This window comes from Nannospalax galili, unplaced genomic scaffold (assembly GCF_000622305.1).
Source record: "Nannospalax galili isolate Female #2095 unplaced genomic scaffold, S.galili_v1.0 scaffold1400, whole genome shotgun sequence".
NCBI classification, from domain to species: Eukaryota; Metazoa; Chordata; class Mammalia; order Rodentia; family Spalacidae; genus Nannospalax; species Nannospalax galili.
Window position 1 is genome coordinate 698,878 of NW_008345995.1, and position 25,976 is coordinate 724,853.

The window sequence follows — 25,976 nt, forward strand, 5'->3', positions numbered from 1 at the left end:
GGGAGGGAGGGAGAGAGAGAGACAATTGGTTTATAAAGAAGATATATGGTGGTCATGTTCCCAAAAATGGAATAATCTTAGTCTGCAGCCCCATAATTTAAGCAAAAACAAATTAAGTTCTGATACCTCTAGCATGTGCAAGGCCCTGGGTTTGATCCCAGGGCTATAAGAATACAAAACTAAGTAAATAAAGTTTGATATAACTTTCCAGCCAAAATGCAGTATCAGGGATCAAATTTATCATCCTGCTCCCAACAAAATTTTCTATAGTTTACCACACTCTTCTAAAACAGTTTACCATTTCCTCCTTGGGACTCTGCCCAGTTTTCTTTTTCTTCTCACCTTTCCTGTACCTCCTTATCATTGCAACTTCTAAATGCTTGAGTGACTGTGCTTTGCCCTAAGGTTCTCTCTCTATACTTCTCTCAATAAACTCATCCAGTGTCATGACTTTAAATACATTTGTATACCAATAACTCCCAAGAGTACAGTCATCCCTAAGAATCTACAATGGGTTGGTTCCAAAACCCCACAGGACACCCAAATCCAGGATGCTCAAGTCCCTTGTGTAAAATGATGGAGTATTTACATATGATTGACACATATCCTCCTATACACTTTAAATCATCTCAAGGTTACCTATAATACCTAATACAATATAAATATATACATCATTGTTATTTATTTATTTATTTATTTATTTATTTATTTATTGAGAGAGAGAACTGAATTTTTTAGTTTTGGGAACAGGGTCTCCATGTAGCCCCAGATGGCTTGGAACTCACTATATAGACCAGGTTAGCCTTGACCTCACAGAGATCCACTTGCCTCTGCCTCCTGAGTGATGGACTAAAGGCATGTGCCACCATGCCCAGCATATTATATATTTAAAAACATTTTGGAAGTAGGGTCTTAGGTAGCCCAAGCTGGCCTCAAACTCCATAAGTAGCTGAAGATAACCTTGAACTTCTGATCTTCCTGCCTCCAAGTGCTGGAATTATAGGCATGTGCTGTCATACCCGGTTTTATATGGTACTGGGGAGGATACCAGGGACTTCATGTATTTTTGCATGTGAGACAAGCACTCTACTAATTGAGCTACATCCCCAGCTTCAGTGCTATGTCATCTTGTTTAAACAACACTAAAAACAATAAACTGTCTCACCAGGTATGGTGGTGCACACCTTTAATTCCAGCATTTGGGAGGCAGAAACAGGGGAGGGGGAGTGTCTCTGTGAGTTTGAGGCCAGCTTGGTCTACATAGAGAGTTGCAGGCTACCTAGGGCTGCATAGTAAGACCCTGTAGAAAGAAAGAGAGAGAGAGAGAGAGAGAGAGAGAGAGAGAGGTAGTGTTCAGTAGAGATGCAATTCCCCCCCCCCCAATATCTTCAGTATATGGGTGGTTGAAACTCATGCATGTAGAACGCAAGGATGTGAGTGAGGTGTTGAATGTCATCTCCAGCCTAGTCTCTCCTTTGAGTTCCAGCCTTCTTCACTTCATGGGAACATCTCAAATGCATTTCAAGCTTTCCATGTTCAAAACTGAACTCTAACTCCCTGCCCCCAGCAAACTAGTGACTCCATTTCTTTGGCATACAAAAGAAATCATTTTAATTCTTGTCTCCCCAGCTTTATCTGTACATATCTCCTTCTTAGTTCCTTTAGGAGAAAAGCCCATTTCTGCCTTGGAACTTTGTACCTCTCTCCCATTGTTCATCCTTCCTGAATCAAACATGCCTAAATCTTAGTTATTGATTTAGGCAGTCTTGTTATTCTGTGGCTGGTCTAGAATTCACCATGTAGCCCAGGCTGACCTCGAACTCAGAGCAATCCTCCTGCCTCAGTCTCTTGAGTACTTGCTGGAATTACAGGTGTGACCCACCATGCCCGCTGCTTTCCAATTTAATCAGTACTCTGCTTTTCTCTCTCACAGTATCTTGTGTTTTTCTTTCATTGCGTTACCATAAATTATATACTATATACACACACATATATATTTGTGATTGTTTAGTGTCTATTTCCTAGATTGTAAACTCCAAGAGGGCAGAGCTAAGGTTCATCCTAATATTTGCTCTCCCTCACCCCCATCATCTACCCACTTTGTGTTTAGCACATAGTAGGTGCTCCATGAGTATTTTTTCTCCTTTCCTCCCCCTTCTTTTCTTGTTTATTTTTTGTTTATTTGTTTTTGGTCTTTTTTGAGACAGGGTCTCCCTGTAACCCCCAGCTGCCTGGAACTTGCTATATAGACCAGGCTGGACTTGAACTCACAGAGATCCACCTGACTCTGCCTCCTGAAGGCGTGCACCACCACTGTTTTGAGACAGGATGTTGCTGTTGCCACAGGTGGTCTGGAATGCACTATGCAGACCTCCATCTCACAAAGATCCACCTGCCTCTACCTCCAGAGTATTTTTTTTTAAGTGAAGTGAATGAGCATTGAATGATTGAGAACTCTGCTGTTTAGCCTGAGTAACTTTGAATCGCTAACTAAATTAGGATACAAGTTTTTAAAGCATTTCATCCCACGTGCTTTCTGCAAGTTTCATTCCGATAACCTGTAGTCCCGGCAGTATCCTTAACAGTCGCAGACCAAATAAAGAGGATTGTGACTTGGACGCTAAGCGTGCTCATGTTTCCACCTCCAGCCCACAGTGTGACACCATGACTCAGTAGCTCCTTTCCAGCCTGCCAAGTGCGTCCCTCTGCCAGCCTTGACAACGCGGCTCGGATCTTCCGTACAGAATGGCGGTTCCCATGGACCAGGAGAGAGTCTTCCGTACAGCAAGGCCGCCTACAGAATGCGAACCACGCCCCCTCCCGCCCAGCCACCGGAAGTTTCCTTTTGAAAGCGAGGCGGTAGGCTTGGCAGATGGCTGGGCGGTTGCTGCAGAGCTTCTGAACAAGAGCTACGGGGACTGCAGGCGGGCGCACCAGGCGACCGGGTTCGCTCTGCGGGGTCGGGGCTGGGAGCGTAGGGTGACCGGCTGGGCGGAAACCAGAGGCCTCCCGCGGACTCAGAGCCGACCGGGCGGGGTGCGCCCTTCCCCAGCCTGCGCGGGCGGGGGAGCTGATGCCATTCACTTTGCACCCTCCAGGGCCCGCCAATCCCCCTCGTGACGATGACCAGTGTGGTAAAGACGGTGTGCTGCGCGCACGCCTCCCGGCCGAACGGCACCCAGCCAGCAGGTGGGTGTGCACAGCCGCCAGCCCGGGCTCTGGACTGGCCAGGGGTATCAGCAGCCCGGACTGCGGGGATCTGAATCGGTGTTTGGAAATGGGGCCCAAGGAAGGGCATCCGGGGGCTCAGACAACTTGCTAGCCCTTCCGGAACCAGGCTGTATAGGCTTATAATGATAAAATTTGGGAAAGAGCCCCTGTTCCTACCCATTTCCACCTCTGTGATCCCCCTATGCTGCCAAGTGGATCCAAAAACTTAAAAAATAACAGGATTTAAAGACAAAAACAAAACAGGATTTCATCATGTAGTCCAGACTAGCCTTGAGCTCATAGCAATCTTAACCTCAGTTTCCCTCATGGTAAGATTTCTAGCTCTGTCACCACACTGGCTAGTAGACCAGGTTGACCTGGATCTCTCAGAGATCCACCTGCCTCTGTCTCCTGAGTGCTGGGATTAAAAGTGTGTACCACCATACCTGGCTAGAAATGTCTTTTTATGCTATTATCCTTTTTCTTTCCAGATTAGGGTTGGTTGAATCATTTGAGAAGTGGAATGCTTGGAGGAAAGCACTAGGATTCCTTAGTCACACAAATCTCTGCACAGTGGTTCTCCTGAGCATATTGTTGGTAATTGTTGAGTGGAAGAGAAGGGCCAGGACTAGCAAATTACTGAGAACTTTGAGAGACAAGAAGAGAAACCCCACTGAAAACAATTTGTAATTGCTTTACCATCTTGCTTTGTGTTTATTTTCTTGTGGTTGAAAATCATCTTGTAGTGTCTGTAGTGGTTTAGCTGCCTAATCTAGAGCTTACAGCACAAGCATGGAAGGAGGTCTGGGTACCAGGAAGCTGTTGTGGGGATTATGGAGTAGCTTTTTATGATCTCTTTCCATGCTCGGTTGATGGAAGAGCAGTGGCAGGATTGGTCTTTAAAGTCAATAGGCTTTTTTTCCCAAGGCTTGAAGGATTGCTCTTTTTGTCTTGTGTCACCTCAAACACCTGAGTAATCATGGGGTCAGCTGGACTGGGCATTGCTGGAGGAATGGAGCCAGGTCTCCCCACTCTGCTGGTGGTCCTCACACACAGTGCCCCTCAGTCAACTGGCAGTGACTGGCTTTCTAGCCAGGTTGCATGTTTTCATTGCTCTGCTTTCCATCCCTGTCCTAGCTTTATGATCACATGTATAGGCACAGTTTAATGTTTTTAAGCGGACTCAGCCACAAAGGAATATATAAGATAGAGAATGAAGGTGGGCATGGCACACACCTGTGGCCTCAATACTCTGGAGGCTGAGGAAACACAATGGATGCAAATTCAAGGCCTCAAGGCTGGCTTGGTCTGCATAATGAGTTATAGGCCATGGCTACATATCCAGACCCTGTCTCAGAAAAAAAAAAACAAAAAACTTGAGGAGGCTGGAGAGGTGGCTTAGTGGTTAAGAACACTGACTGTTCTTGCAGAAGACCTGGGTTCGAATCCCAGCACCCACATGGCAGCTAACAACTGTCCGAACTCCAGTTCCAGGCGATATAACAGCCTCTTCTGTCCTCCGCGGGCATTGCACGACACGAGTGCACTTACCTACATGCAGGCATTAACACTCAGACACAAAAAATAAAAATAATAAATTAAAAAAACAAATGAGCAAGTTTGGCAGGTTCCTCAACCCTAGCCTCCAGTTCTCCTTAGTGTCTTCCATTCTTGGAAGACCATCTTTGTTAAGTTTTACAAAACATTTTCTTTTCGTACAGTATGATCCTTAGGTTCCAGCAAATACAGATTGTTGGAACTGATTCTAGTCAATGAACGAAGCATTGTTTTTTCAATTTACTGTCAACACTTTTACATGGATAGATTTATTATTGTAATAACTCGAGATAAATATGTTCCCACGAAGTTACTTTTTACTTTAGACCGACACCTCAAAAGAATCCATTTAATAGTTGCATAGTGTTGTAAGTATTGAAAATAGAGTTCTAGTACCCTGTGAATATACCTAGAAACAAAATCGTGTATTAGCCTGTGGGATTAGATTTATTCCAAATTGTTGTACACAAATTATTTGAATAAAATTTTTATTAAATACAAAATTTTTACCATACGATCCAGCACTTTGTACCTCTTTTCTTCAACTTGATTATTTAATTATTATGGTTTTTAACATGGATCCAGTTTAAGGGAGCCATTTAACAGTAAACAAGGTGTTCACATAATCTAGAAAACCCTGGACTAGAAAGAAATAGAAAAGGAGGGTGAGATGTGGGAGTAGTGGGGAGAGAAAGATGCTTAACTCCTGAATAGGGTGCTTGAATTTGCTAAGGCATGTAAATGCTAAACTGCATGATGGAGGAGTTATCAGCCCTGCCCAGTAAGAAGATCAGGAGGAATGCCAAATAGGAAACTCTAAATTTAACAATCAACAAAAGAAAAGGGTTAGTGGTAGGGTAATAGCCTGGAAGAGGGAAAGAGGAGAGTTTGGGAAGTGAAGGGTTGTAAAGCAGCCTTTGCAGCTGAAAAGTGTTTCATCTATTCCACCTGTGGTTGTGGAGCTTCTGGTCTTATGCCAGATGCTTTATTAGGCACAAGGACACAAAGATGTCTTTTAGAGTGGTTAGGAAACATTTGAAAGTAGGCAACACTTAAGAGAAAGCAGCTGGATGTTGCTTGTCTAGGGAGAATGAGCATCAGGAGTTTAACAATATGGGGCAGTTCTGTGGTGGTGGATGAATCAGCTGGATTTTGCCTGCTAGTTTCTACTCGGCCTTCAGTTGTGTTTGTATCACCCTCTCATGTATACATACTCTGTAGCCTCTATGTTTGATATATCATCGAGCACACTGAACTGTCACATGTAAAGAATTTGGAAACTGGGGGCTGGAGAGATGGTTTGGCAGTTAAGAGCACTGACTGCTCTTGCAGAGGACCTGTGTTCGATTCCCAGCACCCACATGGTGGCTACAAACCATCCTTAACTCCAGTTCCAGGGAATCCGAATCCCTCTTCTGACCTCTGCAGCATTGCACAACATGGGTGTACTCCCATACATGCAGGCAATACACTTGTACACATAAAATAATAATAATAATAAAATATTAGCTGGGCGTGGTGGCGCACGCCTGTAGTCCCAGCACTTGGGAGGCAGAGGCAGGCGGATCTCTGTGAGTTCAAAGCCAGCTGGGGCTGCAGGGAGACCCTGTCTCAAAAAGACCAAAATAAGATAAAATATTAAAAAAGAATTTGGAAACTGCATGTTGGTGCACACCCGTAATCCCAGCATTCAAGGCAGAGTCAGGAGTATTGGTATAAGTCATAACCGGTCTGTCTTCATACTGAGTTCAAGACCAGCCAGAGGTATGGAGTGAAACTGTATCTCAAAAGGATTTTGGCTTCTAATATCAATTAGTGTAGTCTTTATTCTTTGGAGGTAACCTTCATTCATACATTGAGATTGGCTAGTATGAAAATAGGGCTTCCAATAACTTGGTGTGGGGCTCTGTTTGGTACAGGACTGCAGTTGTTAGGTCATAATGCTGTGGTTTCATTCTCTTGTTTCCCCTTTCAGATGCACAAACTCGAGCTACTTCTAAGAGTCTATTACCTGTTAAGTTCAAAGAAGTCGATGTGTCCAGACAGCTTCATTCAGGGAGTTCAGAGAACGATATTACAAAAGTCACCAAATTGAGGTGAGAGAATGGGTAAGAGCAGATCAGATCATTGGCATCCAGGTAGAACATCATGCTAGAGCTGGGGTGTAGCTCAGGTTCAGAGTGTTTGCCTTGCATGTTCAAGACCCTGAGTTGGATCCCCAGCAGCTATGGGGGCGTGGGGAGGTCTCGAGATCTTTCTAGAGATTACTGAGCACCAAGAATATAGATATTGTGCTGGATAGGTGACATACCTGGGTTGAGGGAGCCTCAATTGGGGAAGTGCCTCCAATGAACTGGCCTGTGGCTATGTCTGTGGAGCATCTTCTTGATTGTTGAGTGATGTGGGAGGGCCCAGCCCACTGGGAATGGTGCCACCCCTGGGCAGGTGGGCCTGTGTTACATAAGAAAGCAGGCTGAGCAGGGGCCAGAGGAGCAAGTTAGTAAGCAGCGATCCTCCATGGCCTGTGCTCCAGCTTCTGCCTCCAGGTTACTGCCCTGAGTTCCTTGGCCTCCCTGATGAATTGTTGAACTGTGACCCGGGAGATGTAAGCCAAATAAATCCTTTCTTCCCCAAGTTGGTATTCGTCAGAGTGTTTTGTCACAGCAATGGAGAAACTAGGACAGATACAAATATAGGTATGAGAGACTTCTGTCTCAAAAAAACAAGGACAAGACTCTTGACAGCCTATGGGCCAGGACCCAGCACCCTGCAGTATTGCTGAACCATTTATGGGAACCCTCTGTTGATCCTTTCTGATGACACAGTAAGGGCTCTGAAAAAGCTGTTCTTCTGTCACACTTGCTGTGAGTATACCAGCAGCACTGGCTGCAATCATAACGATGAAGCCTTGGCTAGCTGTGAACCTTGCTTGTGAGTCTGAGCAGAGTCCAGCCCCAGGATGTAGCATGTTTGTCCTTAACCAGAGTTCCCTCCCTAGGTGAGTGTGGTTGACATGAGATGACCAAGCTGACTGGAGCAAGAGCAGGTCTGTTAGGGTGTTGGTGTGATCAGGAAGAGAGCCCTTTCTTAATAAGCCATTTTCCCACATCAGCTGAAATCAACATGTATAATCACTTAGGCTTTCAAGCCTGTGCTCTTTTTTTTTAACTTAAAAAAAATTTATTTACTTTTATGTGTATGCATGTATTGCCTGCATGTAGGTAAGTACACCCATGTTGTGCACTGCCCACGGAGGTCAGAAGAGGCTGTCAGATCCTCTGGGACTGGAGTTACGGACAGTTGTTAGCTGCTATGTGGGTGTTGGGATTCGAATCCAAGTCTTCTGCAAGGACAACCAGTGTTCTTAACTACTGAGCCATCTCTCCAGCCCCCAAGCTGGTGCTCTTTACTTTGGATGTACTCTTTGGTTCTTTCCTCAGAAACTCAGTCTCTGATCCAGGTCTTACAGCACACACATGCCTGTAATTCCAGAACTGGAGAGTCTGAGGCAGGAGAATTGGGAGCTTAAATCCTCACTCAGGAACTGCAGGGAAGCCAGGCTCTCTGTTGTACCTTATTTATAGGACAGAGTGCTGTGGTCCTCTGATCAGTTTCCTTGTTTTTGCTTCTCTAGGCAGGCGAAAGCTGCAGAGACTGTCATCAGGAGGAACATGAGAAAGGGGTGAGCTTGGAGTAAACTAACTTGGACACCATTTTGTGACAGGTTGAAGTCATGGATATAGATTGGAATCACTAGTAGGATTTGTCTGATGTGTCAAAGCGTGGATACCACCTACGTACCTGAGAGGAATTTGCAGGGATAAGGCAGAGCCGGATGTGAGAGCCATTGTCAGCAGGAATCAGTGGTGTCGTCATCTTGAGGTTTGGGGCTTCCTGCCAAGACTACTGCTCATAACACACTGACAGCAGTGTGAAGCCTTGGAGTAGGAAGGCCACCTGTGGTTATTGATGTCAAGATAAATATTTGGGTAGTAGAAGTAGGGCTTGACAGTAAAATTCTAAACCCATCTCTGTGTTTCGGGCTAGTTGGAAGTTCTGTGGTCTTGAAAACAAAAATAATAAAATATTTGTACATACAAGTTCTAATTCCAAATCTATTAGATGAGCATGTCTTAAAAGGTTTTTTTTAGCCAGCTATGGCAGTACCTGCCTTTGATCTCAGCACTCAGGAAGCAGAGGCAAATGAATCTCTGTAAATGTGAGGATAGCCAGGTCTTTATATATCTAGTTCTAGGCCAGCCAGTACTACATAGTGAGACCTTGTCACAAAGAAAGGTTTGTTTCTGAGATAGGATTTCACTGTGTATGTAGCCCAGACTGGCCTAGAACTCATTATGTAACACAGGCTAGCCTTAGACATGCAACAATCCTGCCTTAACCTCCTAAGTGCTTGGGCTATAAGATATAAGCCACCACAACCAGCTATGTCTTAAAAATCTTAAAGATGGGGGCTGGAGAGATGGCTCAGTGGGTAACAGCACTGGCTGCTCTTGCAGAGGACCTGGGTTCGGTTCTCAGCACTCAATGATAATAACTATCCATAACTCCAGTTTCAGGGGATCTGATGCCCTCTTCTGACATCCATGGGCATTGCTCTATATGGGTGCACTTAAATGCAAGCAAAACACTCATACACATAAAATAAAAATAAATACATAATTACAAAATTTTGAAGATGAGCTGGTCATGGTGGTACGTTCCAGTAATCCTAGTTCTAGGGAGGCTGAGTCAGGAGAATCAGGAGTTTAAGGCTAGCCAGGGCTGTTATAGTGAGACCCTGTCTCAAAAAAACTAAAAATTCTTCCAGGTGTGGTGTCTTACACCTATAATCACATGTGGTCACCACTAGCAGCGGCCGCTCCTCTGTTCTCACGGGCATCAAGGCTGCTCCTCTGCTCGCCCTGGGCTGAGGCCGCTCTTCTGCCTGCCCTGGGCTGCCTCCAATTATTGCTGTTTCTGCCCAGTCCCGGACCCCAGGGCTGGTGAGGAGACTGTGTCAGTGGAGCCGCATTCAGACACAGGAGACCAGGTTCAGTGACACAGGTCTGCTTTATTTCAGGAAGGCACAAGCTTATATAGGGGTAGTGGTCCAATCACAGCACAGCAAGTAGGATACCTTATTAGCATAACAGACTTAGCGTCCTATTAGCATAACAGACTTAACGTCCTATCACAGATAGCGGGTAGGATGCCTCATTAGCATAATGGGTTTCAGATTACAGAGCCTGGATTCCTGGAAACCACTTGACCCTGACTGTTGCAATATCTAAGTGTTGCAATTTGGAATTCCAAGGGTGGTGATTAGGGAGTGGTGAGCTCTAGGCATCAGTCTCATGATCTGCCAATGGGAACAAATGTCACAAGGCTCCTCAGGCCTGCTGTATGGTTGTCAATAAGACTTTCACCCTAGGTTCAAGCCTGTCTCCCACAATCACATACTTGGGAAACTGAGGCAGGAGGATCAACACAAGTTCAAGGCCATCCTGGGCTATATAGGTGAATTCTAGGCAAACTTGGGTTATAGAGGGAAACTTGGATTATTTGGGGGGGAAAAAAAACACTGAAGTTTTGGGGCTGAAGAGATGGCTTAGTGAGTAAGCGCGCTTGCAGTGAAAGCATGAGGACCTGAGTTCAAATCCCCAGCACTCATGTGAAAAAGCTGGGCATAGCCATGCCTATCTGTACCCCAGTATTAGGGGGTAGTGATGAGTAGATCCCAGGAGCTTGCTGGCTGGCCAGTCTAACCAAAAGTGAGCTTCAGATTTAGGAAGAGACCCTGTCTGAAGGGAATAAGATAGAAGCAATAGAGGAAGACACCTGACATCCTGCTCTGACTTTTGCATATGTGTGCACATATGTATATCATACATACCATACAAATTAAAAAATTTTTTGCATTAAAAAAATACTATTTTATGTGTATGAGTGCATGTATGTAAATATACCTATGTTGTGCAGTGCCTGCAGAGATCAGAAGAGGCTGTCGGATCCTCTGGAACTGGAGTCTCAGACAGTTGTTAGCTGCTATGTGGGTTCTGGGAACTGAACCTGGGTCCTCTGCAAGAGCAGCAAGTGTTCTTAACCACTTGAGCCATCTCTCTAGCCCCTTATTTTTTTATGTATATGAGTGTTTTGCCATCTCTCCAGCCCCTCTTATTTTTTTATGTATATGTGTGTTTTGCCTGCATGTATGAAGTGCACCTATATCATGTAATGCCTGCAGAGGTCAGAAGAGAATGCTGGATTCCTTGGAATTGGAGTTAACAGTTGTTAGCTGGATTGTAGGTGCTGGGAACAGAACCAGGGTTCTCTGCAAGAGCAGCCAGTGCTCTTAACTGTTGAGCCATCTCTCCAGCCTCAACACAAGACGGGATACTAGCACTCGAGATGTTCAAAGTAAGGCTGGGCTTGGTGGCACATGCCTTTAGTCCCAGCACTCGGGAGGCAGAGGCAGGTCGATTTCTGTGAGTTCGAGCCCAGCCTGGTCTACTTAGTAAGTTCTAGGTCAGCTGGGGCTACAGGGAGACCCTGTCTCAAAAAGACCAAAAACAAACAAACAAAAATGTTCAAAGTGAAGGTTTAATATTAAAGATGACAGTAGCTATTTATTTATGTGTTTGCCATGTGTCAGCAGATGGGTTAAGTTTTGTACATGGATTGTCTCTTTTATTCTTTATTATAATATTATGAAATATAGGTATTGTCTTCTTTCTAGAAATGAGGAAACAGAGCCTTGGGTTATAAACCACTGTGTCAGGAGCCAGAATTGAAGCCCATTTGCATAACTCAGAAACCTGTACTCTTTTATTTGTTTTTGTTTTTTGTGTTTTTTAAAAATCTTACGTGTATGCGTGTATTACCTGCATGTAGGTAAGTGCACCCGTGTCGTGCAGTGTCCACGGAGGTCAGAAGAGGCTGTTGGATCCCCTGGGACTGGAGTTACGGACAGTTGTTAGCTGCCATGTGGGTGCTGGGATTCGAACCTGGGTCTTCTGCAAGAACAACCAGTTTTTTAACTACTGAGCCATCTCTCCAGCCCCTAGAAACCTGTACTCTTAATCCCTCTACATCTTTATTAATGCACCTTTCTTCCAGCTATAAACCATTGAGTAAGCAAAAATCAGAGGAAGAGCTCAAGGATAAAAACCAGCTCCTAGAGGCTGTCAACAAGCAGTTACACCAGAAGTTGGCTGAAACTCAGGTAAGAAGCCCACCAGACCTATTCATCAGCTGCCATTTGGCAATGCCTATGGAATCCTGCTGGGTGGGAGCAAGATAGAGAGTGGCTATCCCGCTATGGCTCACCAAGAGTGCAAGCAAGGAAGATCAGCCACTGTGGGATGGCTCTTGATCTGTCTGTGACATTCCCATAGGGAGAACTGAAGGACCTAACTCAGAAAGTGGAGCTACTGGAGAAGTTTCAGGACAGCTGTTTAGCAATTTTGGAGAGCAAAGGCCTCAACCCAGGTAAGAGACAGCACACAGCTCCAAAGAGTATGTACAGGTGCCTTTCCTGGGGTGACTTTGGCAGCGTGGCATCATTTGCCCTGTGGGTGCAGCAGCCACTTAGTAGAACCCTAAAGATTTTTGGGAGTTTCTTGGTATTCTTATGAGGTGTCCTTTTCTGCCTGACCAATAGAATTTGAGGTGGTCTTGAGAAACTTCTCTTATCTGAACACTGGGTCATTCATTTGGTTCCAGCAGGTATGACCTTGTGAAGGAACCAGAAACAGTTTTCTTCAAGGGAGGTAGAAAGCTTACTGATAACTTCCAGGTGGCAGCAGGGAGAAAAATATGGTCTCAAGGATTCCTAAGTTAGGTTCGCCACAGTGCTGCATTGTGACTGCTGGGTTGGGGTATAGCTCCATGGTGAATCTGTGCTTAGGATGTTGGGAGGCCCTGGCTTCTAGCTCAGTACCCAAAAGAAAACACTGACTCCTAAAAAGCAAAATCAATAGTAAAGAAGTGAGTAGAAGAAAGAATTCTCCAAAGCCTGTAAGATGACTGGCAGGAAATTTTTGTTGGTTTTTGGAACAAGGTCTTGCCATGTAATGCAGGCTGGCCTTGAATTTTGGATCTTCCTGCCATGTTTTTTGTTTTTGTTTTTTGGGTTTTTTTTTTTGTTTTTTGTTTTGTTTTGTTTTGGATTTTGACAGGGTCTCTGTAGCCCCAGCTGGCCTTGAACTCTGTGTAGACCAGGCTGGCCTCAATCTCACAAAGATCTACCTGCCTCTGCCTCCCAAGTTTTGGGATCAAAGCCATGTGCCACCATGCCTGGCACATTTTTGCCCGTTTTTACTATGCACATACACTGTTGCCAAATGCAATAATTTTTAAGGCCTAAAGACTTAAAAATAATTTGGTATATTATAAACAAAACAAAATCTTAACATTTTCTCTGAATAAATTTCTCCTGAGCTTAGGAGAACAGAATAAATTTTGGCCATATGCAAACCTAAAGCTACAGTTCTGTGGGGAAAAGAGCTCTGGAAAGCACGTGTGGGAGATGTAGTCATGGGAGAGAACATCCTGGAACAGATACTTGGAGAAGTTTCCCTCAGGAATATGCCTGGACTTAGGCCTCCATGGAGGGCTTTTTTTTTCCTTCAGTTTAAGGTGTGGTTCCCAGGTGAGGCTGACCTTGTTGTATCCATCCATTTTAGGTCATGAGACCCTGGCATCACTGCAGGAATCCACTGCTGATCACACGGACTCCATGGTGAGGCATGAGTGTGAATGGGCAGGGCCCCTCAGTCGGGGGGACTGACAGGCTAAAGAGGTCTCGGCTACATGCTGACTTTGCTTGTCCATGACAGTAGACAACAACAGTGGACTGTGCACCTAATAGCATAGTTGACTTGCAAGATAGCTTTATGTGTACAGATGTGTGAATCTGAACTGAAAATATACTAAAACACATAAAAGCTGGGTGCTGGAGGAGTGGAGACAGGTAGATCCCTGGAGTTCATTGACTGACCAGCCTAGTGAATTGATGAGCTCCAGGTTAACCCTATCTCAAATAAAATGGAGACTGACTGGTGAGATGGCTCAGCAGGTGAAGATGCTTACTGCTAAGCTTGATGACCTGAGTTCAGTCCCTGGGACCCACACGCAAACAGGAGCCAGTTCTCCCCTTCAAGTTGTTCTCTGAACTCCACACAGTAACATGCATGAACCTGTCCTCCCCTTCCACACATGTAAATATATGCATGTAAGAAACAAAAAAACAATGGCTCAGTACATGAAGGCAATTGCCAGAACCTACATGATGGAAAGAGGAAACCAACTGTTGAGTGACTAATCCTGGGGAGAAGAATCATGTATGGGAAGTAAAGGGACTACCAAAGTCCAACTTGGTGAACCAGTGAGTTTTATTGGGGTTCCTTACAGGAGGATGAGTGAAGGGTTGCTTACAGTAGCAGAAATGTCTCACCAACAGCTGCATTACCAAAAGCCCACCCCAGCTCCAGCATGGGTGACAGCCAGTAAAGCAGGAAACTGGGATGTACTGCACAACCTGCAGGCAGCTCAACAGGGTGGAGACTGTCCTTTCCAGGTACCTCAGTTGGTCTGAGTATCTTCCAGGCAGCTTAGCTGGTCTGCATGTCTTTTAGCAGCCCTGACTATGTGTTTATACTTAGGAAGAGAGGGGCCTAGTGCATCTTGTCAGTTTCTGCAACTTCCTAAAGCTATTGAGCTATTACTTCCTGAGCTTGATGAGCTTCCCTCCAGGATGGGATGTTTCACTTCACCTTAGGACATCCTGAGTCTTAAGCAGCTTCTCTCCAAGATGAAGTGCCTTATATCAGGAAATTGCTACACAGCACCTATTCCTCAGAGTTGCCATCTGACCTCCATGAACACATCGTGGTACATGAATGCACATGCACACACACAATAAATAAATTTTTTAAAAAATGTTAAGTGGGAAAAGGGCCAGCGAGATGGCTCAGTGGATGAAGGCACTTGTCACATAGGCACTTGTCACTGACCCACCTGAGTTTGATCCCTGGAACCCACACACAGATGGAAGATGGAACTCCACAAAGTTGTCCTCTGACCTCTACATGTGCTGTGACATCCAAGCATTGAAAAAAAAAAAAAAATAGTAATTTTTTTTTTTGGTATTTTTGAGACAGGGTCTCCCTGTAGCCCCAGGTGGCCTAGAACTCGCTCTGCAGACCAGTCTGGCCTCACAGAGGTCACAGAGGCCCGCCTGCCTCTGCCTCCCGAGTGCTGGGATTAAAGGCATACACCACCACGCCCAGCTAATATTTTTAAAAATGAATTTCAAGCTGTCCTGGAACTCACTATGTAGACCAGGCTGGCCTCGAACTCACAAAGATCTGCCTGCCTCTGCCTCTGCCTCTGCCTCCCAAGTGCTGCGATTAAAGGCATGCGCCACCACGCCCAGCTGGAAAGAAATTTTTTAAGAGACCTATTAATGATCTCTGGCCTCCACATGAATTTGCACCTGCACACGTGCATGCACACACCCACAGGAACACATACGTTTACCACATAAACCCACATAAATAGGGGTCTAGAGATAGGGCTTAGTGATAGAGTTCTTATTATGCATAATGTCCTAGGGTTGACTCTCACCACTGTAAATGGACCACATACCATACATACACCTGTGTGCGTACACATACACAGACACAAACTTTAATAGAGTGAACTTGCGGGGTGGGGGTTGTTTGTTTGTTTTGTCTTTTTTGAGACAGGGTCTCCCTGTAGCCCCAGCTAACCTGGAACTCACTATGTAGACCAGGGTGGCCTTAAGCTCACAGAGATCCACCTGCCTCTGCCTTCCAAGTGCTGGGATTAAAGGCCTGCGCCACCATGCCTGGCCAGTAGAATGAACTTGAATAGAGAGAGACCTTACTGATTTCTCTATTCAACACTTCACCAAATTTCTCCCCCATTCCATTACTGAGAGAATGCCATAATGCCAAGTTCTATCCTGTTAAACTTGAATTCCTAGTTTCTTTTTGGTTCCTTCCCTAAAGGGAAGTAATCCATTTGGGCATAAAGACTTCCAAACTGATATGATCTCCTCCCCAGGAAGATCAGTTGTCATCTTAGCATGCCAGCCAAAGAAGCCGCCTCCAGTTTCCATCTGCGACTGCCACATTTTTTTCCTGAGGTCCGTGGCACAGAGCACATTTTAGTAATGAACTTGATATCTCAAGGAAGAGGCTTTGTAGTAAGAAAGGTAGATTCTTGGGGCTGGACTCTGAGATTGCCTGGATAAATGGTGGGGTATTGAATGGGACACAGAGGATTTCATTGCTCTACATAAAGGAGTCTAGTATAGAAGAACAGTTCCTAAAGCAGCACAGATAAACAGAATCTTGCTCTCAGTGGGCTCAGCTTCTCAGAGGGGCCCAGTAGCGAGCCCAGCATGTTCATTCAGGGCTCAGTAAGTGACATGGCTGGAAAGGACAATAGCCACCCTCTAATTCAACTTCATTCTGTATGGAGATTTGTTCACTACATTGTTTTCCTCCTAGCTGCTGTTAGGAACTTTGCAAGATGAGCTGAAGATTTTCAATGAAACTGCCAAGAAGCAGATGGAGGAGTTACAGGTGAGGGCAGACCACCATGAGACAGCGTTGTCATTTCCTACCACAGTAGGCAGGGTTATGGAGGAAAGGCTTTTCTACTTTGTGTGTATGTGAGAGACAGACACACAGGGTCTCAGTATGCAGTCCTGGCTGGCCTTGAACTCTAGAGATCTGCCTGCCTCTGTTGGGATCAAAGGTGTATGCCATCACTCCCAGAATTTTTTAAAATTGCATTTGTGTGGTGTGTGTGTGTATACACACATGGATGCCATAGCACACATGAGGTCAGAACAGCTTGCAGGAGTTGATTCTCTCCTTCTACTATGTGGGCTCCAGGTATCAAACTCAAGTCATCAGGCTTGGCAGCAGGTGCCTTTACCCACCGAGCCACCTCACTAGCCCCTGTGCCTGGCTTCTGTTTGTTTTTTTATTATTTGTCTTTTTTGACACAGGGTAGCCCCAGCTAGCATGATGTTCTGGTGTAGGTATTGACTTTCTTGTGAGTCAAGAGTTTTTAATGGTTTTTTCTTTTGGAATATCTTTCCTTCTAGGCTTTAAAGGTAAAGTTGAAGTTGAAAGAGGAAGAAAGAGTCCGATTTCTGGAACAGCAGACCTTATGTAATGATCAAGCCAGTGATTTTACTATGGTCCTGAAGGAAATGGAGCAACTGTTAGAAATGTAATAAAAGGCAAGTGGCCTGATGGCTCCCTTGTGGGGATAAATTCAGAGGAAGCCATTTAGGATATCTTCCTGGCCATGATCTTCGAGGACTCACCATCCCCAATGTACAAAGAGTTTCCTCAGTAGTTAATCTGATTAAGGACAGTTCTGCTGGAATGGTGTTCCTCCTCTAAGCAGATTTCCCCAGCTCTCCTGAGCTTCACATGTAGCTAATGGAGGCCTACAAGAGAGGCACTGGAAATTTGACTCCACCTCTTGGGCAACAAAGCATGGAACATTAGAATCAGGAAACTCAACCAGCCACCATGAAGGATCTAGAGGCTCTCACTCAGATGCATGGGAAGCACCCTTCAAGACAGCACATGCGCTGTGTGGGAGACATCACTGAGGAGCTATGCTGTCCCCTTCCAGCTTTGGAACATATCCTATCCTTCTGAAATTTCTAGAAGTTTTGGCTTAATAAAGGGGTGAAGGTATACACAGTAGCAACCCCTACTGAGAATACATCTGGAGCTTTTAATCTGAATCACTTCTGTTGGTTATTTTAAGTACTATCGAAATAAATATTTCTGTGACTATTAATGCTCTGTTAACTCTGGGGAATGAAAATGGCCTTTTTTTTTTCATCTTTGTGGTGACTTATGTATTGTGATTAATGAATTTGGGAGACTGAGGCAGCAAGATTGCCTTGAATTAGATGCTATCCTAGGCTGTAGAGATCCTGTCTCAAGTAAATAAATCCATAAAATGAAGAAAAGGGAAGGTTCTGGGTGTGTGGCAGTTTATGCCTCTAATCCCAATGCTCCAGAGACAGAGGCAGGTGAATCTCCTTTAGATCTAGGCCAGCCTGTTCTACATAGTTCCAGACGAGCTGGAGCTACAGGGAAACCCTGTCTGGAAAAATACAGGAAATACATCAGTTGAGTGCATTAGGACAAGTTCAAGGTATGATTTACCTAGCATATCTTACCTCTACCAACTAGGTACCTGTGACTGGCTCTCCTTGCGTGCCAGGATTGTTGATTCTTCCTCATTCTAGTATGTGCCAGATACAATTCACCAGATTCGTAGCCAGTTGGTGTCTTTGTTCTGTCTGCAGTTTGCCTGGAATTTTGGGCCTGGTCCCACAGATACTGTTGTCTATAGTCTGACATCCCCAGTAGCCTCCCTCTTGGGTTCATTAAAGGCCCAGCCATATTTTTTTAAAATGCAGGCTTTTACTTTGGACAGCTCCCATTGTTTTTATGCCTTCAAATTTCTTCACCAACCCATCATTAAGACTGCCCAGAGTCGTTTGTTTCCTGTGCCTGCTGGAAGATGTACAGCTTAGTTTCCACTCCTCCTCTCCAGCCACCATGCCTCCCTGACATGATGGACTGTAATTCCCCTGGAACCATAAGCTCAAATAAACTCTTCCTTCTATAAATTGCTTGAGTCAGTGTTTCTATCGCAGCAACAGAAAAGTGACTGATACAGTAGTTGATACCAGAGATGGGCTGTTGGCTGTGAAGAACCAGACCATGTGGGGTTTTAAAGAAATGTGGAAGACTTTGGAAGTTTGGGCTGGAAAAGTGGTTGATTGCTGTAAGCAGAGCTTAACAGGCCATTCTAGTAAACACCTAGAAGAAAGCAGTGCTGAGAACAATGCAGTTCCAGAGGGAAATAAGGACGTAAGCAGCACTTGGAATATTTTGGCAAAGAGTATGGCTGGAGTTTGCCCTCAACCTAAAAGCTTTCCTGAGGCTAAGTTGAAAAGCAATGGACTAATTTCTCTGGTGGAAAAAATTTCAAGACAGCCTAATGTAGAAATAGTGATGTGGCTATTAATGGTGAATATTATGCAGATCTAAAGTAAAAGAGCAAATGGGGCAGAAAGAAATAGTTTGGATTGAAAAAGAGCACTAGGAAGATGTCTTTGTTTCTCCATTGCTGTGACAAAACACTATGACCAATACCAACTTGGGGAGGAAAGGGTTTATTTAGCTTACATCTCCTGGGTCACAGTTCATCTGAGAGCCCAAGGTAGGAACTCAGGGCAGGAACCTGGAGGCAGGAGCTGGAGTATAGGCCATGGAGGAACACTGCTTACTGGCTTGCTCCCCTGGTCCCTGCTCAGCCTGCTTTCTTATGCAACACAGGCCCACCTTCCCAGGGGTGGCACCACCCATGGTGGGCTGGGCCCTCCCACAACACTCAACAATCAAGAAGGTGCCCCTCAGACATGGCCACAGGCCAGTCCAATGAAGGAAATTCCCCAATTGAGGCTCCCTCAAGCCAGGTGTGTCAAGTTGACACTAAAGCTATCCAGCACAGAAGATAAATGTTGGAGCCCTGGCATGTGATGTAGAGGATCCCATTAAGGAGATTAAATTGATTAAGGAGGGGCCTAGAGATTCAAACTTAAAACAATGGAGAGAGTGCCTCCAGGGCAAGACCACACCCAGTTAAGCCTCCAACTTGTCAAAGGAAAATGCTGCAGGGGCCACTGAAGAGAAAAGCTTCTAAAATGGATAAAGCAGGCTGGAGTCCATCCCAAACTTGCAGTCAAACTTGGCATTGTTGTTCACCTGGTGCTGGCTTTAGAGGCATGAAAAATGCAAGAGTGAAGTGGTCATCAATTCTTCCTCCACGGTTTCAGAGAGCTGCTGAGGCCAGGCAGCATGCCGCAGGGTTGCCCCTGCCTAGAGAAGGCCCTGATAGGCCATTTCGTGAAGCTGTGAAGGTGAAGCCTGGTTGGCAATGGAGACCCCAAGAAGTTCATGATGCCAGAACTGTGAGGCATCTGCCAAGAAGACCTGCACACAGGGAGTGGTACCAGCACGAGAGAGATGTGTGTTGTATGCAGCAAAGCTAGAGAGGCTGAGCCATCTAAGCCCTTTGGAGGTAAAGTCCCAGAAGTTGGACATGGAGCTACTGGATTTGGTGTTTGCCCTGCTGATTTTCAGTCTTGTTTTCGTCAGGTATTTCCTTACTATGCCTCCATTCCTCCCTTTTGGAATGGTAATGTGTATTCCGTTCCACTGTATGTTGGGAGTATGTAATTTGTCTTTTGATTTTATAGAGGCTTACCGTTAAGATAATTACCTGAGTCTCAGAAGAGACTTTGGACTGTGGACTTTTAAATAGTATTGAGACTGATAATGACTATGAGGACTTTTAAAGTTGGACTAAATGCATATTGCATTTTATATGGTCAAGAGGCTACAGGGACCAGGGGGTGGAATGTGATGGTTTTAATGAAAATGTCCCCCATAGGCTCTAAGTATTTGGACATTTTGTCCCCAGATGATGGCACTGTTTTGGGAGGTTTTAGAAGGTGTGGCTATCCTGGAGGAAGCATGTCACTGGGGGTGGGCTTAGAGAATTCTTAAGCCTTGCCAGATCTCCAGTTGCTCTCTTGTTTCCTGTGCCTGCTGGAAGATGTAGAGCTTAGTTTCTGCTCCCCCTCTCCAGCCACCTCCAGCCACCATGCCTCCCTGACATGATGAACTGTAATTCCCCTGGAACCGTAAGCTCAAACTCTTCCTTCTATTTAAAAAAAAAGAAAAAGGACTGCCCAGAGTCCTCCATCCCCAGTTCACTTCCAGGTCACAATTCATAATTGAGGGAAGTTAGGGCAGGAACTCAAGGCAGGAGCTTGAAGCAGAAACCTTGGAGAAATACTGCTCACTGGCTCAGATCCAGCTTGCATTCTTCCACAGTGCAGGCCCACCTGCCTAAGGATGGTGCCACATCACTCATCAATCAAGATACTCTTTTATAGACATGGCCACATCCTAATCTGATCGAGGCAATTCTTCAATTGTTCTCTCTTTCCAAGTAACTAGGTGATATCTAATAGACAATAAAAACTAACCAGGACACATCACATCCCCTCCCTATCCTAAAGAACTAAAATTGGGGCTGGAGAGAGGGCTCTGTGGTTAAGAGCACTAGTTGTTCTTGCAGAAGACCAGGTTTGAATCCCAGCACCATATGATGGCTAACAACTGTAACTCCAGTTCCAGGGGATCTGACCTCTACTGTGACTTCCGTGGGATTTGCATGACATAGGTACCCTTACATACATGCAGACAATACACTCATACACAAAATTTAAAACTTAAAAGCTAAAATTGCTTGCCTTCATAGTATTGTTTTAAATATTTTGAATGGTGAATAAATGATCTTCACCAGTGGGAGTTAAATACTCCCTATTGCTCATTTTCAGGATGTTTTTATTTTAAAAAACGTTTTCTCAAATGAATTTGTAGTTGATGTTTCTAGCAAAGAAAAATAAAGGCTTCCTTCTTGGAAGGAAGATGGGACATCACTTCCTCACCAGCATTCCCTAGTTTACTCTCAGGATTACTCTTAACTGGTTGTGGCTACTTAGCTTTTCCAGTGTATAGATGCTGTTTGCTTCTGGCTTGCTCTCAAAGAGGTTTGTGGTCCTATGACTCTTCTTAGCACTGCCTGCCAGCCAGCATCTATGCCTTCTTTTCTCCCCTCTGACTACTACAAAAAGACATGTGGAGGTGTTGTGGGTGCTTGATCTGATCTCAGAAAATACTGATCTGCACCTCCTACTCTCTTAGATACTTGAACATGACATGACATTCCTAACTTCTAAAATGCTTACAGTCTATTGGAGGTAACAAAATATGCAGGAAATATACAAGCTACATAACAGAGGCCAATACTTTATTAATGTTTGTCCTATATATTAATGCTTGGCTAGTTTAGCTGGGGAAGGATTTAGAGAGGTACACAAGGGCTTGAAGAAAAGTAATATTTGAAGGCCAACTGGAAACGTGAGTGAATAGGCTGAGTGTTGGGAGTTCAAGATTCTCCATGGCTACATAGCAGGTTTGAGGCCAGCCTGAACTACATGAGAGGCCCTGTCTCAAAATGCAGGGTTGGAGAGATGGCTCAGTGGTTAAGTGCACTGGCTACTCTTGCAGAAGACCCAGGTTTGATTTCCACATGGCAGCTAACAACCATCTATAACTCCAGTTCCAGGGGATCCAACACCTCTTCTGGCCTCCATGGGCATTGCCTAACATGAGTGCACCTAAATACATGCAGGCAAAGTACTCATACACATAATACAGACATAAAGAAAATGCAAAACGATTTGGATAAAAGATTCTCTTCATAGTCTTCCACCCATCTTCTATTCCAACGTCCCTTCTCTCCACCCTAAAACATAGTACCTGGTTTTACCATGCCTCTGCAAACATTTGACTCCCTTCTGAGCTAGGAACTCTCACCTTTATTTTCTTAGTAAGCATACAAAATAATGGGTTTTATTACAATATTTTCATACATGAATATTATGTTGACTTGGGTTCAAATTACACCCGTCTTTAACAACAAACCAAAAAGGGATGGAGAGCTAGCTCAGTGGTTAAGAGAACTTGCTGTTCTTCCAGAGGGCCTGGATTTGGTTCCCAGTACCCATATGATGGCTAACAACCAACTATAACTCCAGCTCCAAGGGATCTGATGACCTCTTCTGGCCTCCGTGGGCACTGCACACATGTGGTGCACTTATATACATGCAGGCAAAACATTCATCGTATATGTTAAAAAAAAATTGTAAAACCAAAAAAGGATTCTCATAGACATGCAGGGCTTGAGGTTGGGGACTCACTGGTAAAGAATGTGTGCAGCCCCAGGTTCAAGCCCCTGAAACATACACAAGCCTTTCATTTTGCTTTAAAAACATAAATGAAACCACTGATACAAAGTAGTTAAAAATGGGCAAATTCATTCAGATAGAATACTTTGGTGGAGGAAGATGAGTTTGTACCAATGGGTACCACCAAGTTTCTGATTAAAAGTTCAATTTGGATGTTCAATGGTTTGTTTAGTTTCCAAAGTTTATTATGTTAGTTGGTTGTTGTGGCACACATCCTTAGTCCCAGCACTTGGGAAGCAGAAGCAAGTGGATCTCTGCTCAAGTTTGAGGTCCGCCTGCTCTACATAGTGAGTTCCAGGTCAGCCAGGGTTACACAGTGAAAACCTATCTGAAAAAAAATATTTTTAATTATATGTATGTGTGTCAGCATACTTACATTACATACTTATATACACGTTGTATGTGCAAGTGAGCACAGGTGCCTACAGAGGCCAGAAGAGAAGCTCCTGGAACTGGAGTTACAATTGTGAGCCACCTGACTTGGATTCTGTGACCCAAACTGAGTCTTCTGGAAGAACAGGAAGCACTCTTAACTGCTGAGCCATCTCTTTGGCCCCAGTTCAATAGCTTTGAGTTGGAAATGTTCTGGAAATGATGGGAAAGCTCTGGAAATGGAGAGTGGTGACTGTTGGGTCTGGGCAGATAGATCAGTTGGTGAACTGTTTGCCTTGCAAGCATGAGGACTTGAATTCAATCCTCAGAACCCACACAAAAATAACCTTACATTATGGTATGCACTTATAATCCCAGCACTGGGGAGGCAGAGACAGGATCCTTAGGGCTTGCTGGTCAGCCTACTAGCCTGCTTGGAAAGTTCCAGGCCAGCGAAAGACTTTGTCTCAAAATAAAGATGGATCTCCCCCAAGGAACAACACTTGAGGTTGTACTATGGTTTTCACATGTACACATATCACACATGTGCACACACAATTGGTGATTCTTGCCGGGTGTGGTGGTACAGGCCTTTAATCCCAGCACTCTGGGAGGCAGAGGCAGGCAGATCTCTGTAAGTTCATGGCTAACCTGTCCTACATATTGAGTTCCAGGACAACTAAGGCTACAGAGAAACCCTGTCTCAAAAATACCCCCCTCAAAAAGGTGGATCTTACATAGCATTTTGAATATACTCAATGCCACTGAGTTTCATTTTGAATATACTCAATGCTTCTAATCCCAAGTACTCAGGAGGCTGAAGAAGGATTGTAAGATCAGGACTGACTTGGGAAGTGCATTTATTTATTCTCAATTGTGTATGTGTATGAGTCTATGTATGCTAGTGAGTGTGGTGTATGTGCATGTGTGTGTGTGTGTGTGTGTGTGTGTGTGTGTGTGTGTATGTGTGTGTGTGTATGTACATACACAGACACCAGAAGAGGATGTTGAACCCATCATGCTCCACCTTATTCCCTTGAGACAGCATCTCTCATTGAACTTGGAGTTAAGCTGCAGCCAGCAAGCCCCAACGATCCTCCTGTCTCTGCCTCCTACAGTGCCCAACGTTTTACCTGGGTTCTGGAATCAAAACTCAGGTCCTCATGCTTGTGTAGCAAGTGCACTTATCCACAGAATCATCTCTCCAGCCCCTGACCTGGGCATTTAATAAGCTCCTACCTCAGCAATAACAGAAATATGAACATGTTAACAGTGACAAAGCAGTTTTCTAGTACATGTGAGGCCCAGTGTTCGATTTCTGTTCCTGAAGCAGAAGTTTTGTGTTTTGGTTTGTTTTAATTAATTAATGTGTGTTTGTGTGTGGGTGTGTACACATGCAGTCTTATTTAGTATGACTAATGGTAAAAAAAAAGAAAAAACGATCTTTGTATACTTTTCAGTATAGAGGTTTTACATATCTTTTATTAAATTTATTATCATTTGATACATGCTTATGCTGATTTTGAAAATTATAGTCTTTTTCCAGTGCTTGGAATTGAGTTCAGGACCTCCAGAATGCTAGGCAAGTGTTCTTCCACTAAAAAACACTGGCAGCCCCCAAAGATATTTATTTATTTAGCCAATTTATTTATTTGAGACAGGGTCTTTCTATGCAGTCAAGTCTAACCTGGATGGAACTTGATATATAGCCCAGGCTAGCTTTGAAATCATGATCCTCCCTCAACCTACCAAATGCTAAGATTACAGGCTTGTACCACCGTACTCAGCCCCTTGAGATTTTTCAATTTGATTATTTAGACCTCATTTTCCAAGAACTATGTCTAGTGTTAAATGAAAATTACAGGAGGCTGGGCTAGTGATGTAGTTTAATTGGTAAAATCCTTATCTAGCATGCCTGATCCCCAGGGTTCAATCCTCAGCACTGCATAAAAGTGGGCATGGTGGTGTGGCATTTACATGCCTGTAATCCCAGGACATGGAGGTAGAGGCAGGAGGATTGGAAGTTCGAGATCAGCTGCTAAGGGGCTGGGGAGGTGGGTCATCAGTAAGAGCACTGGAGTTAGGTTCCGGGTACCCACGTCAGGTAGCTCACAGGTACTGGCCTGTAGCGCCAGTTCTGGAGCATCCACCATCCTCTTCTGGCCTCCAAGGGCACTTGCATATATATGGCATACACTCATGCACACATACACACACACACACACACACACACACACACACACACACACAAACATAAATAAAAATAAAAAAATTTTTTTGGGTGTGTTTTAAAAGATCATCCTTAGCTGGCAGGAGTTCAAAGGTGGGGGGGAGCGAAAGAGAAAGAAAGAAAGAAAAAAGGAAGGAAGGAAAGAAAGAAAAAGAAAGAAAGAAAAAAGAAAAGAAAGATGCTAGATAAATTACAGGAGGCTATTGTTTTGAATTAAGTTCCTGAGTAGACTAAGTTAAAAGTTAAAATGGAGTTACTCAAAGTAAAGTCACCAACATGAAACTAGATTATCTGATCATATAAATATGAATTAGGGGGCTGGAGAGATGGCTCAGCGGTTAAGAGCGCTGACTGCTCTTGCAGAGGACCCGGGTTTGATTCCCAGCACCCACATGGTGGCTACAAACCATCTTTAACTCCATCCAGTTCCAGGGGAATCTGAAGCCTTCTTCTGACCTCTGCGGCATTGCATGACATGAATGCACTCACATACATTCAGGTAATACACTCATACACATAAAATAATAAAATAAATGAATAAACAAACAAACAAACAAATAAATAAATAAATAAATAAATAGTGAGTTAGAAAGAAAACTGAATTTTCCAAACCAGGCATATCTTTTTTTAAAATATATTTTATTTTATTCA

The 25,976-nt window shown here is 44.3% G+C and overlaps 1 protein-coding gene across 1 annotated transcript; it reads left to right on the forward strand.

Moving 5' to 3' along the window:
• Window positions 1-2,697: 2,697 nt before the first annotated feature.
• Knstrn (kinetochore localized astrin (SPAG5) binding protein) lies at window positions 2,698-18,455 on the forward strand. The gene is made up of 9 exons (XM_008842322.3): window positions 2,698-2,949; window positions 3,099-3,189; window positions 6,743-6,863; window positions 8,402-8,449; window positions 11,884-11,989; window positions 12,162-12,255; window positions 13,452-13,507; window positions 16,305-16,379; window positions 16,910-18,455. The coding sequence occupies exons 1-9, from the start codon at window positions 2,746-2,748 to the stop codon at window positions 17,039-17,041; spliced, it is 927 nt and encodes a 308-aa protein (XP_008840544.1). The 5' UTR covers window positions 2,698-2,745; the 3' UTR covers window positions 17,042-18,455.
• The last annotated feature ends 7,521 nt before the right edge of the window (window positions 18,456-25,976 follow it).

Coding starts and splice junctions, on each gene's coding strand:
- Knstrn (XM_008842322.3), top strand. CDS start 2,746: ATGGCGGTTCCCATGGACCAGGAGAGAGTCTTCCGTACAGCAAGGCCG. Junction 3,190..6,742: donor GAACGGCACCCAGCCAGCAG/GTGGGTGTGCAC, acceptor TTCCCCTTTCAG/ATGCACAAACTCGAGCTACT. Junction 8,450..11,883: donor AGGAGGAACATGAGAAAGGG/GTGAGCTTGGAG, acceptor CCTTTCTTCCAG/CTATAAACCATTGAGTAAGC.